The following is a 15,844-nucleotide window of genomic DNA, read 5'->3' on the forward strand; positions in this document are numbered from 1 at the left end:
AGAATTGGCTTGTTAAATGCCATAGAGAACCTCACTGAAATAGTGATTTGAAACATTATTGAATGTCTATATTAATTTGTGACAAATTGATTTCATTAATATTAACCAGAAACATAAGAAGTCTCCATTTATTGAGCTATCTACTCTACAGTAACTCCACTGTAAAATTTCATAGTTTTATTTATATAGATCTTGCACATTCATTTATAAGAAATTTATGTTTTTACTTGTTAGTGCTATTGTAAATAATAGCACTTCTTTTTCATTACATTTGAGAGACAGCAGTAGCTTGTGTATAAAAAAGCTATTGCATTAGGACATTAATCTTATAACCAAGGGCAAAAGCCATATTAGTTGTGGGGAAGGGGTGGCAGGTGGAGAGCTTGGAGAGATCCAGAGAGGACATAACGGAGGCTAAGATGCTTTCTGGAGCTATGAGAAGGAATTCAGCACCCCTCAGCACACTAGGCTTGGCCGAACAGAGTGAGGTGTGGAGGCAAGACAAGGAAACCCCAGAGTTTAGGGGATGTGTTCTGTTTGGAACTTTGGAGCACACTGAAGAAATGGCAGCACGGTGTGTTCAAGCAGAGGGTGAAACTCTAGATACTGTACCGAGTTTCCCTGAGGCTGAAGCACGGCACGGAAGAGGCTAAGCAGTTTCTACCTGTCCCAGTGGTGAATACAGAAGGGCTGAGATGCAACCAGTGAAAGAGACATGGATGGAGTGGGGACCACAAGAGGGCAGAGTTTATAGCCTTGAAGGTCAAGACCATGGCAGGAGCCACAGGTCTTAGCAGCACATGCCAACGCACAAAGGCCAAGTGGGACCAATTACATCCAGAGAGGACGCAGTAGGGAAAGATGCCAGCAACCAGTGGCCAAATCACATGAGACACACGAGTCCTTCAGGACTCAGGACTGTGCATGAGAGAGATGTCACCCTCGTGGCCATGGTGGATGGTAAGTAAGCTTCCCCTGCCTCATGATGCCATTTTGGGGAAGGAGGAAAAGAAATACTACAACAGAGGGTATGCACGTTCAAGTGAGTATGTTTAAATTATGAATTCACTGAGTAATTTGCTGAAAGACATCAAATACTAAACAGGCAGATGCTGAATTACCCTGAAGTGGCAAGATTAACTTTTCACCCCCAGAGGAGATAGGGGCTCACAGCAAGTGGAATTCAGTCATGGGGAAATAATGTTAGATTTCCATACCTCTGAATCATAGTGTATAACTTTTTAAAACCTTTACATGCTAGTATAATTTGTGTGGTTATATAGATCCTATAGGACATGTAATTTTTGTCCTCTTGATGTGTGTCTCTGCATGTATACACATTGGGCTACAGTCCATGGTCATGGGGACAAGGCTAAAATAGCTATAGGTTTGGGGCTTCCCTGGTGGTGCAGTGGTTGAGAGTCTGCCTGCCGATGCGGGGGACACAGGTTCGTGCCCCGGTCCGGGAGGATCCCACATGCCGCGGAGCGGCTGGGCCCGTGAGTCACGGCTGCTGAGCCTGCGCATCTGGAGCCTGTGCTCCGCAACGGGAGAGGCCACAACAGTGAGAGGCCCGCGTACAGCAAAAAAAAAAAAAAAGCTATAGGTTTGAAGTGAGAAGAGTCAGTATGTATTACATAGCAGCATTCCTGCACGGAAAGCTAGGATTCTGAAAACCAAACATTCAAAATATGCACATCATCATTGCAGCTCTATTTACAATAGCCAGGACATGGATGCAACCTAAGTGCCCATCAACAGATGAACAGATAAAGAAGATGTGGCACACGTATACAAGGGAATATTACTCAGCCATAAAAAGAAACGAAATTGAGTTATTTGTAGTGAGGTGGATGGACCCAGAATCTGTCATACAGAGCGAAGTAAGTCAGAAAGAGAAAAACAAATACCATATGCTAAAACATATATATGGAATCTAAAAAAAAAAGGTTCTGAAGAACCTAGGGGCAGGACAGGAATAAAGATGCAGACATAGAGGATGGACTTGAGGACACAGGGACAGGGATGGGTAAGCTGGGATGAAGTGAGAGAGTGGCATGGACATATATACACTACCAAATGTAAAATAGATAGCTAGTGGGAAGCAGCAGCATAGCACAGGGAGATCAGCTCAGATCGGTGCTTTGTGACCACCTAGAGGGGTGGGGTAGGAAGGGTGGGAGGGAGATGAAAGAGGGAGGAGATATGGGGATATAAGCATATATATAGCTGATTCACCTTGTTATAAAGCAGAAACTAACACACCATTGTAAAGCAATTATACTCCAAAAAAGATGTTAAAAAAAATATATGCATTTCATCTGACACTTTGTTTGCAGGCAGTCTATTACCTGAGTACTTTTGAAAGAAAAACAAATCACCAGCTCAGTCCACATTTGTACTTAGGGATATACAGTGATGGAACACGGAAATGAGAAAGATACTCCCTCAATGTTTCCCAAGTAAATTATGTAGCCTATCTGCATTTTTACCCAGTAGACAAGGAATTATTAAAAGTTGACTTTAAAGTTTCAGTTCTGGGCAGGATGGACTACTTGCACCCCACTCTGTATCTCGCCTTGAATGCGCCTATAAAACCTGGACAGGGCTTCCCTGGTGGCGCAGTGGTTGAGAGTCTGCCTGCCGATGCAGGGGACACGGGTTCGTGCCCCGGTCCGGGAAGATCCCACATGCCGCGGAGCGGCTGGGCCCGTGAGCCATGGCCGCTGAGCCTGCGCGTCCGGAGCCTGTGCTCCGCAACGGGAGGGGCCACAACGGTGAGAGGCCCGCGTACTGGAAAAAAAAAAAAAAACCTGGACAGAATATGTGCAGCAGCCATTTAAGGTCTCTGGAAAGTAAACAGTAGCAGGCAGATTGGAAACAAAGACAAGCATTCAAAGAATCAGTGAACCAGTGTTGAGTTCACCACATTTTCCCCTTTGTGTCCCCTTGACAGAACTCAGAGATACCTGGGCATCAGCACAGACTTAGAAGCTCCTAGTTAAGGCCTGAAGAGCAAGAAAAGGGGTTCTGGCAGCAACAGCAATGGCAGCAAGTAGGCGGAAGATTTCCTTTCTGGAAGATTTTAAACCTAGTATCTTAAATAATTGTAAAACTACTTATGTTATGTATTTCTTATTGGGTGAGTTTTGGTAATTTGTGGTTTTTTTGGAATTGGTCCATTTCATCTAAGCTGTCGAACTTCATAACTAGAGTTGTTCTTTGGGGTCTGCAGTGACAGATCCTCTTTTGATCCTGATATTGGTAGTTTGTGTCTTCTGTCTTTTTCTTCATCAGTCTTGCTAGAGGTTTATCAACTTTTCTTGGCCTTTTCAAAGACCAACTATTCTCATTAATTTTCTGCATCATGTATTGAAACATAAGAACTTGGATGAATCTCAGAGTTATTAATGCTGAGTGGAAGAAACCAGTTTCAAAAGATTACAAGCTGTATGGCTCAATTTATATGACACTCTCAAAAGATACAAACTATATTGACAGAGAACAGGTCAGTGGTTGTTAGTTGTTAGGGGAGGTGGGTGTGACGACACAGGGTCAGCACAAGACAGGTGTTTAGAGTGATGTGTTCTGTATCCTGACCGTGGAGGACACAAATCTATCTGTGGGCTAAAAATTCATAGCGCTGTAGAACAAAATAAAGGCAATTTTACCATATGTTCATTTAAAAAATAAAATTGAAAGTAACTCCTAAGGTCAGAGGAGAAATAAGACTGGTTTAAGAAGTTTCTCAGTTTTAAAACTGATAGTTAATAACTGCCCAGTTAATTAGTTTTTCAATTACATATTTCTCTTCCTTAATAAACATGAGGTCATCATAAAAACAAGTTTGATATACCTATCTTCAACAAGATTTGGGGGAAACAAGGTCTCTCATGTAACATTAGTGGAGTGAATTACTGTAAGATCTTTGGATGGGTATTTATCTCCAAGGAAATATAAAATGTGTATACTTTTTGATCCAACAACTCAACTTCTAGGAATTTCTAGGACAGATGTACAAGATCAAGAATATACATATAAGCATGTCTATGACAGCATAATTTGTACTAGGAAGAGACTATAAACAATGTGGATGGCCATTAATAAGTAAATTACACAGATGCATACAATTATCTACCAGAAAACCATTTTAAAAATGAGGCTAATCATCAATCACTGATTTCGGAAAAAAGTCTCTAAAATTATTAAGAAAAATAACAAGGTGAAGAATAATATATAGCGACTGATCTCATTTTTGTTTAGGAAAGGCCTTATATATGTTGGGGGAGCTTATACATACATAAAAATTCCCAGAAGGATCTATAAAATACTGTTAACAACAGTTATCTCTTTGGAGTAAGCATGGAGATATGAGCAGGAGGAGAAAGGAAATAGTTTAAACTTTTCTGAACTGCTAGAAAAACCACAAACATGATACTATTAAAAAACTATTTTCAAAAATGTTAGTAAGACATAATAATGGCTTTGTACAAAGTTTATTAACCAGGATAGCTGGCCTTCTGCCAACCCTGGGAACGTCCATAGTCAGAGGGATCTTAATGGGGTCAGGGCAAAGGACCTGAAAGTTGGTCATCGCTGGTGAGTGAGATGGGAATGGAGCAAACTCTTCCTCCAAGGAATTACGGTCTCACTGCCTACTCAAAGGTAGTCAGAATATAAACAGCATACCCACAACCAAAGAGGAAGCTGCCTGGGGTTCTGCAACCAGATCCTGTTGATAAACTCATGGATGAGTCCCAAGGGTTGGACCCAGTTTTTCTGCATTAACAGTCTATAAGCCCTAGCTTAAATTTTTTCTAATTTACATTATAGTGAATATTTCCAGGACATATGCACAAGAACACAAGAAATTCTTGATACTAAAAGACATCAAGAACAACAACAAAACGAGGTTTGTGATCTTGAGAAAAATTACATAATTGTTTGATCACTAATGTTCTTAACAATACAACAGAGGACTAGGTGACAGGTAGGACCCTTGCTGGTTCCTAGAATCAGTGAGTCACCGTGTCTGGTTTAGAAATTGAATTTTACACAATTCTTTTTTCCAGATTCAGATTCTATTTGTCATTAGATTGAAACTGGCCAATAGTCATACATCAACTTTGAAACCACATTTCCCCAAACATTATATATCTTGAGTTGGTTGTTCAGATTTAGTATGTGTAGACACAAAGCTCGTAAGCAGAAACTTATTCACAAATATAAAATTTTCTCTTCTATTAAGTGTTGAAATACATCTTACTTTAGAGACAAGTTATATTTCAAAAATGTGTGCCCTAAGGAAAATATTTCATGACATTTAAGAACAAAAGTCAAAGAACTATTTACTATAAATAAGTGTACTGGAAAATTATCTAAATATTTTAAAATATATTAACAAAAATATCAAAACTTTGTAGTTAAGAGATAAAAGCCAGGCATGAGCTATCTTTTTTCGCAGACAAGTTAGTTCATTCTCACTATCCTGCATATCATTCTATACAAAGCTTCCTGATAATTCTGTTCTGCTACTTCTTCTGCGATGTCTGTCCCAATTCTATTCCAGCTTCACCCCAAGAGCCTGACCTCTCTGAATTTTGCATGTGCACTGCTGCCCGTTTGCATCTCACACATCTTTCCTGCCCTCTCTCTGCAGCACCCATCGCCCACAGCAGCCCTGGGTGTTAGCCTGAACAACCTGGCTGGCTGTGTGTCCTGAACTGGCCAGTTTGCTCTTGAGAGATGGGAGAGATGGGTGAAGAACGGGAAGGGGCAGACAGAGAGAGGTATGAGGGAGGACAAAGAGAGAAAAAGGGAGAGGGAGGGAGGGAAAAAGAAGAGAGTTAAGGAATAGGTATGTGGGTTACTAGTTTGCCATCCATGTTCAGTTTCTTCCTTCTCCCACTTAAAAATCTTGCCCCGAATAATTTCTTCATATTTGAAAAAGAAAAGAATCCCTTGAATGATGACAAGCGACATAATATGCGCTAACCTGATCTCTGATGAGAAACTGATTTATCGCCTATATTTCAGAGCCCTGGGAACGGTGACATGAAGGGATAAATGGATTTCAGGGCAGGCAGTGAATTTCTGAGGTGCATTTCAGAAGCTCTCCTCTAAACCATAAATAAAAACAGGTTGACTACAGCCTGGCACGGGTGACTAGGACAAAACGTCATGCCACCCAGGACCATCAGTCAACACCCTCCTCACAATGCCCCAGGTGCATGACCAGATATTCTATATTCTAGAGAGATGTTTCCCTAGCCGACTCTTCCAAGAGCTCATCAGGGGGGAAAAAAGGCAGTTCAGAACACCAGAGCTTGAAAGCTATTACCCAGAAAAACATATTGGGGAGGTTGAGGGGTGGAAAAGAATACTACAATCTTCAGTAAAGTTAGCAGCAAGATCATAGTTTCAAAATACACCTGCCTCCCTCATTGCCCCCCCAAGACTGACCTCCCACCCTGAACCATTTACTAGCAAACCCAACAATCAAAGGGAACCAGGCACCAATACCCCTGTTCGAATATGAAATACGAGGGTAAGATGGTGGGGTGGGTGAGAGACACAGGCAGCTATAGGAATAGTGACTGCAGGGAAGACCGAGGCCATCAAATAAGAGAGAAGTTACACAGCTCTCCCTGGGAGGCAGAAGCCCCCAACCCCCAGATCTTCAACTCCATCCATTTCCTCCCTGGCAGGAGAAACTTTGTAAAGAAGTAGAGTCTATCTTTGGACATTTCATAGCAAAAGTGAACGCACAGATTGACACTTACATTTCATTTGCTTGGAGATGGACTTGTTAGGTTCAAGCCAGTGCTGGGGAGAAAAAAAGAGAGAGATTGTGGGTCAAACGGCTGGACCATGTGATGCATACTTAATAACTAAAACGAATTTAATAAAGATATTCTTTTTCCAAAGTACAGCCTCCGTTCCCCATAGATATTCCTCAGGGTTCCACCCTCTAAAGATCAACATGAACAATAGTCAATAATAATACCACAGGCAAGGGTATAAATTACAGAGAATTAATACTTTCTAAGTAGTATTTGAGTCATACAGTTGCTAGGAGAGAAGGACAAGGGAGAAAACATGCACTTAAATTGGATATTCCAGTGGCTCTAGTTGGCTCCTAGGTGATTCTTTGAGCTCCACTGCTCTGGGCAAACCACAGATGGCTAAAGACTTTGACATCCGTGACCTCTACGAGTCACAGTCCAGCAGCATCCTTTCAGGTTAACAGTGGGCCAAGCCAGCATTAGCTCTGTCACACACAGAGGCAATTCTTCCTTCACAGTAGGGAGGAACATATTATTTTAAATATCTTATTTCAGAGGCCTGAGGTCATCAAGAAGCAAAATCAGCTCCAACACAAAACAAAGAAGCCCAAAGTCCTGAACAGCTCAGAATCGTGTTACTGACAGGTATCTGAAGCAGACACAATGCTGGCCCCAGCGCCTAGCTCTCTCCACGCCACGAGTAAAGGTCGCTTTGACATGCCGAGATGAGGGCAGCCTCTGATATCACTAACCATGATGCCCCTGAAGCTGCTGCAGGAACGTCAGGAAGCATCACTTTATACACCAGAAGTTTATAAAGATGATAAGAGGGGTGCCAATGGGTATCCATCCAGATGTCAGGGACCCCTCACTTATGGGGCACCCACTCCCTGCTGATTACTGGAGACGAAAGAAGAGGAGGAAACTTACCATCAGTTGAGCACTTACACCTCACTCTATCTCATTTGTGGCATCCAGTAAGCCTCAAGGTTCTGTATTATCCCTATTGTTTGATGTGAAGGCGTAGCCATAAAGTTTAACAGGAGCTAGCACTGAGCGCTCAGTGAGTGCCAGACTTTCCAAGAGTTTCCATGAGCTATCACTACCACCCTGTTTACAGATGAGAAATCTTGCGCTCAGGATGTTAAAGAACTTCCCAAGGAAATGGCAAAGGGAAGAAAGGGTGAAGCTAGCGCTCAGTGGGATTCCAGAGCACAGGCCCTTAACCTCAGGCGCGTGGCCTCCCAACAGATCGGTTCACTCTAAAATGTATCATTCTCCTTGCTGAACACTCCCTACCTCCCCAGGAGCTGGAGAATTGAGTGTTCCCATCAGTAGTCTCCAATCTTGGGTTTCAGATCTTTGTAAGTCTTTAAACAAGAATGGGGGTCTTTTAGCTATTTAAAATAAATCTCTTTTAAATGAAGAATCTGCCAGAAAACCATGCATTTACCCTTGACACGTTGCACAAGCAAACTAATATAGCAAATTTCTTTGCTTCTGGCCAAAATTATACCAACTCATGTTGGGAACCCTGATTATCTCCTTTTTCCCCTGATTTTTTTACTGTGGTAAAATATACATAAAATTCACCATTCTAACCATTTTTAAGTGTATAGTTCAGTGATATTAAATACATTCATAACGGTGTGCTACCAAAACCACCATCCATCTCCAGAACTCTTTTCATCTTGTAATATTTAAACTCTATACCTATTAAACAATAACTCCCATTCCCCCCATCCTCTTGGCCCTTGGTACCATTGTACTTTTGGTTATCTCCTTCTAATCAGAAATTATGCTTGGACTTTACACAGTTAAAATTGAACAGTGAGAAAGGCATATTGATTATACCACTTACTAGGTATATAACCTTGGGCAGAATGTTTAATTTCTGTCTCAATTTCACAACTATAAAGTGGGAATAGTAATAGTACCTACCTTGTAAGGTTGTTGTGACGATTTTAAAAGTTAATAAAAAGTTAATAAACGTAAGGTTGCTTAAACAGTGCCTGGCATGTGAAAAATACTCAACGAATGCTTGTTTGCTGTTGCTGTTGTTGTTACTTAGTGAGTACAGTTTAATTGGTAGACCACGTCTTTCAATATATGGGACACATGGAAGAGAATAATAAGACGGGCCTCTGGTGATTAAATTACTTTTCTAGAAATAAATAAATAGGATAATTTAGAACTAAGGCATGAAAACAAATAACAGAAGCCTGAGATCAATAACTATTGCTACTGTTTCACAAAGGAGGATCACCAGTCATTTTGCTAATAAAGTCTGAAATATAAATAAGTTTTCCAAATTCTCCTTGTTTGGCATTCTTTAAATTCCTTAGCCCTTCTCTGCCTAACTTCGGCCTACCTCCCCACCTTCTCACTGCCTCCGGGAATGACAGGTAAGTTTCATTTTGTGTGCCCACACTAGTTAGTTGGTGGTAATCTCCCAGAGCTGTGAGGAAAACTCCAAGACTGTGTGAAGGCTTAGGGACAATGAGTGCGGTGATGGATTGGTTACGTCTGCTGTGCCATGATGGATTGAGTATGTCTCCCACCTAGGGGGAGGAATCATTTAAGACATGCCGCAAGGTATTTGCCATCTGTGCCCTACATAAATTATTTACTTTAAATGAACTGGTCTTCTCATTGTCCTACGAAATACGCCCTGCAGTTTCTGATCGGCTCCAACCTTCCTCTTCCTCTCAGCCTATTCATATTCTGCCCTTGCCTCTCAATTACCTTTGCCTACAATATAATCACTCACTATATACATTCCCAAGACAGCTATTCTTCCCCAATGGGATAGTCATAGGGTATAGAGTCCTAAGAAAAATAAGCCAGCAGTAATCATGTTTCAAGGGATTACAGAAAATCATTTCTTCAAAGAGCTCAATTTATTAGTATGTACTAAAATTTAAAACCCTGACTGGCCTATGGCCTAGCAATTCCTTTATTCTCTAATTTGGCCATGTGAACAAAGAGGAAAAAACCAGAATTTTCACTGCAATATTATATAAAATTAAAAAATATTAGAAATAACATTAATGGCCATAATCAGGAAGCTGGGTAAATAAAATGGGTAAATAAATTCTGGGTAATTCTGCAGCAGTGTTTTATAGGAGGTAAATCTTTATATGTAACATGGTTGAATCCCTAAGGCACAGTTTGGGATGAAAAAAGTGAACTGCAAAATTAATAACTGTGGCCAGAGTTAGTTCCCAAATTGTGCACTGAAGCATCCCAGGGAAGTGCAGCCATACTAGACATCTGCTGGACACCGTGCAACCTATGAGCTCAAGGAGGTCCACAGTTCCAATATTAGAACATATTGTAATCCTTTTGATGTCATTCATTTTGCAAAGTTGGGTTTCCAGTGGTTGCTGTGATTGAAAACGAGTACCGTGCAAAAATAGGTGTGGAACAGGCAATGAGTGTGGTAGCATCTGATCTGATCCCAGGATTTGAGAGCCATGGAATGTCCAATAAGCACATACTGCCTGTGAGTAAGTAATTATGGTTAAGAATAAACTGAAAATACTCTTTTCATGTGTGTAATGTTTTAAATGTCTACTAAGGCCATAATGGCTATGTTAGGACATAAATACTAAGTTGTTTGGATCTAACTCTTATTTAGATGGAACTGTTAAATATCCTTTTGACCTAGGGCACCATGAAATAATTACTAAGATACTGAAAGAGCCATAAACCAAGAAAGTTTGAGAACCTCTGAACTATGGTATCATACAATTAATGTGTCTTCTCTTTTTTTTAATAGCATCTTATTGTTTTATTTATTTTTTTAAAATTAATTAATTAATTTTGGCTGTGCCGGGTCTTAGTTGCGGCATGCGGGATCTTTAGTTGCAGCATGCGGACTTCATAGTTGTGGCATGTGGGCTTCTTAGTTGCAGCATGCAGACTCTGAGTTGCAGCCTGCATGCGGGATCTAGTTCCCTGACCAGGGATGGAACCTGGGCCCTCTGCATTGGCAGCACAGTGACTTACCCACCAGACCACCAGGGAAGTCCCTTAATGTGTTTTCTTTTAAAAAGTAGAAAGTACAAAACACTACCATATATTTTCAAAGAATACATAACAAGCATCTAAATGTATTTTCAAACATCTAAAATGCTACTAAATTGATCCAGTGAGGTGGGTAACGGGGAGAGAACAGGAATTTAGTGGTGTTGGTCAAAGAAAACCATGACTTCCATTTTATCTGTGATATTTTAACTTAAATTTTCACATGTATTCATGCATTACATAAATATTTAAAAATCAATTGAAAAGAAAAACCTAAGCTCTATCCAGAGAATAAAGCGGATTTCATGTAATTTAGACTCAAGAGGAAGAATTTCATATATAACAGGCAGATGCCAAAGGCAGCCACGCACCCAGGGTTGACAGTGCCATCTGACTCGGGAGCCAGCCAGCCCTGGACTCAGATGCCAGCTCTGCCACTTACTAGTGAGTGGTGTGACCTCCATCAAGTTCCTCTGTTTCCTCACAGCATCATCGTGAGGTTTAAATGGGTTAATTCATTTAGAAGCCCTTAGAACAGAGCTTGGATTGTAGTGAAGGCTCAATAAACACCAGCTGCTCCCATCTTCCTCCCGTTCACTGAGACTCCTAAGTTGGTGCCAGGGTGGTGAGCCCACATTTGTCACTCTCTTCCTCTCTCCCTCCCCACCCCACCTGCCTTCTGCTCTACATGATCATACAATTCTCCTTCCTTCTTTCATTCTTCCTTTTAGAGTTAAGAGCTGGGCAATGAAGTTGAGTCTGGACTACACCAACAACTCCTGCTGAGACTGTCTGTACAGATGGATTACACGCTCATGAGAAAAATAACAACCATGGTGTGGTGTGCTTGGTAATTAGATATAAGGCTTAGAACATCTATCACATTGCTATTTTCCCCTTCAATTGCTACTTGGAATATATGATATCTTTTTAAGTCTGTTTCCTTGCTGAAAACTGATATTCCCAGAGAGAGGAAGAAAGGAAAACCTGCCAACCAAATATCTGAATTTGAGGCTGAAACTTTCCTTTCCTCAACTCTTACTTAGCATAAAAATTGCAAAGACTAAGGAAGCTAATACCCAATCATTGATTCTACTTACGGAGCTTCGGGAGAAAGATGAACCAGAGGATGCATCCTTAGCGTGATTTGAAAGTATCAGGAAGGTGTCTGCAGGAGGGTGTGTGAAGGCTCAGCCCAGATCTCCTTTCCCTTTTGTCTGACTTTTTTTTTAGAAGGCTGCTCTCAGGTTACTGGAATCCATTTCGAGGTAGAGAATGAACCTTGCCACCTACCCCCACCCCAATCCCACAGGAAGTCAGCTCTTAACTAATAACTGACAGATGTGGGAGGATAAATACCTCTGCTCCCTTAGCTGGGGCATCTCTAAGGCATGACCTACACGCTTCCTGAGCTCCTCTGTGGGACTGGACCTAAGTTACTTTCTACTTGGCTCTGCCCAGCTTCGCACACTTGCACACCCTCCTTCTCTTCCATGTCCAATCCCCCACTCTCCTAAAATCTTCTCTTGGGAGCATTTCCTAATAAAACTGGAATTTTTATCTCAGGTTCTGCTTTCTAGGAACTGAACCTAAGACAGCCTCCCTAACTCTCCACCAAAAACTGCCCTCCATGGTATTTAAAATTCTTCTATTCAACATTGATTCCTTTCACCTTAGGCTTGAGCCCTGGTAACTTGCACATTCCCTGTAAGGGGTCCCAATTTAGTACTGTTTTCAGTATTGACCACCTAGCCTGACTACAATTCAAGTCATTTCTTAGAACAAATATATTTTGATTGACAGTAGCTTGAAGAAAAAGAGGAAGAGTAGAAGATAGCTACACAAAAGAGGTGAAAAGTTGACAGGTGCCTAAATCCTCTAGGCCCTGATTTCCTTCTCTGTGATCTTGTGGGTTGGGGTTAGCAGATTCCAAAGCCCCTAAGATTTCTTTAGCTCTCACATTCCACATACTATGAAGTGAAGGATGAGAACATTGCCGACAAATGTTTCTTTCTTTTTAATTTTGCTGCTGCATTTAGCCCTAAGAGATCATTTTTCTCTACCCCATCACAGAAATGATGCACTTCTTTCATACTTTCTAATTTTGGCTTGTCTGGGGAAAAAGAGTGTGGGTGTGAGTTAGTGATTTATGACTAAGTAGATTGATTTTCTATTTGGTAGCTGCTGAGATTAAAAAAAAAAAAAAAGCTCCCCAAAGTAAACAATATAACAGTTATCCTCAATGCTGGGCTTCTGTTGAAATTGATCCAGCCTCTGATTACAGAATAAATTACACACCCCTCTGTTATCTTTCTCAAAACCCTTGGTTCCCTACACCAAAGTAATCGGTAGACTAAAGAAATGTGTTAAATAGCCAATGGGGCTTTAAACAAGAATGAATGTACCTTCCCAAACAGGAGATTGTTTTTCCCCTCAATAGTAACCAGATCCAAAATCTGACCAATTCCCATCATAGCCCTGAAAAGATGGCCTGATTCTCACATGTCACCTGGACAAAGCCCCAAAGTAACTCAGTCCCTGCATTAGCTAGCCAATTTATGCCATTTCTAGGCCCTTCAGCCTTTGCTGGGGAGAAAACAACGCCATTGAAATGAATGCAGCCTTAACAGTGTTCTGGATAATAAAGTTAGCCTAGGCCCTAGTTATTTCACTCCCAGGAACAATGGTTTCCACTCCAGTTTCAATAAAATCTACGGCAACAAAAATATCTGCAGATCAGGTATACTCAAAGTTATTGTCCGTTTGTAAGTCAATCTACGTAAGGAAATCTCCATGGCTTTGTTACGGTGTTTTTTACTCCTTCAGCCGTAACTGCTTTTGCTTTCTAGGTTCTTAAGGATGAGCAAAATAGAAGTAACTGCGAGGAGAAGAAACACTGCAGGGAACAGGAAAGCATAAGCACCTTTTTTTTCCATAAAGGACCAGATTGTAATTATTTTAAGCTTTGTGATCCATATGGTCTCTGTCAGGACTACTCAGCTCTGCCATTGGAACATAAAAGCAGCCACAAACATAGAAATGAATAGAAGTAGCTGTGTTCCAAAAAAACTTTATTTAGAAAAACAGATGAGGGCCATCCTGACCCTTGTGTGCCAACCTTTGCTCTACATCCAAGAAATCCATAATGCACACTTAAAGAAAAAGCTAGTAGTGGTCTGAAATACAATAGAGTTTGTAAAAAGTATTTGTTGCTGTGCATCTTAAAGTACAGTAAAATACCAAATGCAATCATAAGGGAAATTATGGGATTCCTTCATGCTTGTTACAATGGAATTTACCACTGTGTAACATTTGCTGTCATGTCATATAAATTTAACAACACTACCAGCCAAATTTTTCTAAAGTCTAAGTTTTCCTACTCGCCAGACCCATGGATCTTTTCAAACTGTTTGAAGCATGGAATAGTAAAAAGATAAGTTATATATGTTGATAATATGGAGTAATGCATTTAAACAACCACCTATGGCGTAGATACTTTCAGTATCCCCATTTTACAGATAAAGAAATTGAGGCACAGGTTAAGGTCAAAGTCATACAAACAGCAAATGGCAGGGATAGGATTTGACCCCATCTTCCTGGTGTCAGTGCTCTTAGCACTTGAGCAGTAATGTCCTCTGATCTTCCCTCTTCTTGATATTTGAAACTGCAGCTCATTCCTTTTCATTAATTCTGTAACTACCCATATGCTTCCGGAATGTCTCTCTCTCCTCGTTCTGTTCTTTCTGCTCTGTATGTTCCTGGTCAGTCTCCACTGCAGGTTTCCCCTTCTGGACCATCCTTTAAAATATAGATGTTCTTCAGCTTTCAGATTCTCCTGTCTGTTTATACTCTCTCCCTCAGCACTGCAATCTATTTCTCAGGGCTTTAAAGTAGTAAGGACCCCATGGGCTCCAAAAATCTCCAACCGTGACCTAAAACTTTTTCAGTAAGCTTCAGATCAAGACTTTCAACTATACCCTAAACCTCTCTACCTCAACATCTCACAGTCATCCCAACTCAACATGTCCAAAACTTATCAACCCACTCTCTTTGTACAGTTTATCTGGTAAATGGTTCTACTTGTGCTTGGAACCCATGTAAGAAGTCCAGACACTCTGCTGGAAAGGTCATGTGGAGAGGCCCCAAAAACACATGCAGAGGTAAGGGGCCCCCAAGCCCCACCTTCCAGTCATCCCCATCGAGGTACCAGGCATATGAATAAAGATGTCTTGGACAACCTCAGACCAGACCAGCCACCAGCTGAGTGAGCCCAGTCAATCCCATGCAGAGCTGAAGAATCACGCAGCTGAGCCCTGCTCAAATTCCTGACCCACAAAATCCTGAAATATAATAAAATTGTGTTGCTTGAAGCCACTAAGTTTTGGGGAGACTTGTTACACAGCAATAGATAACTAGAACTCTTCCTCCTTGTTACGGACTGAATGTGCCCCTGTACCACAAATCCACATGCTGAAGCCCTAACCCCAATGTGATAGTCCTGAAGGTAAGGCCTTTGGGAAGTAATAAGGTTTAAAAAGAAGTCACGAGAGTATGACCCACACGATGGGATTAGTGTCCTCGTAAGACGACAAAGGAAGACCAGAACTCTCTCTTGAGCTCCTCCCACCCACCACCCTGCCACGTGAGGACACAGGGAGGAGGCAGCCATCTGCAAGCCTAAAAGACAATTTTTGTCAGGAACCAAATCCATCAGCACCTTGCTCTTGGACCGTCCAGCCTCTAGAACTGTGAGAAATAAATGTCCTGTTTAAGCACCTAGTCTACGGTGTTTTCTTGTAGCAGCCCAAGCTGCCTAAGACACTCATCATTACCTCCATAACACACAATTACAAGTGAACTCTGAAAGATATCTGCTGGAGCATGAATGAAAAAGAAATAGGTCTGCTTCATACTGTCATTTCCTAATCTCTACTGTTTTTGTTTCTCCAAGTGATACACTATACTCATACTTACATTCCAGCCTCTTCCCAGCTGGACTTAAAAACTGTCTTTAAAGTTATATTGAAACT

General features: G+C 41.2%; 1 protein-coding gene across 2 annotated transcripts in view; it reads right to left on the bottom strand.

The window, feature by feature from the left end:
* Nucleotides 1-15,844, bottom strand: part of FRMD3 (FERM domain containing 3) — a gene marked incomplete at its 5' end in the record, with an annotated part of 313,706 nt that overhangs the window by 126,332 nt on the left and 171,530 nt on the right. For both annotated transcript variants that reach the window (XM_082657370.1, XM_082657369.1), the window contains one exon: nt 6,783-6,825. In XM_082657370.1, coding sequence (XP_082513496.1) covers nt 6,783-6,825 — 43 coding nt within the window. The remainder of the gene's footprint in view (nt 1-6,782; nt 6,826-15,844) is intronic.

Source organism: Grampus griseus (genome assembly GCF_964374135.1).
Source record: "Grampus griseus genome assembly, chromosome: 6".
Lineage (NCBI taxonomy): Eukaryota > Metazoa > Chordata > Mammalia > Artiodactyla > Delphinidae > Grampus > Grampus griseus.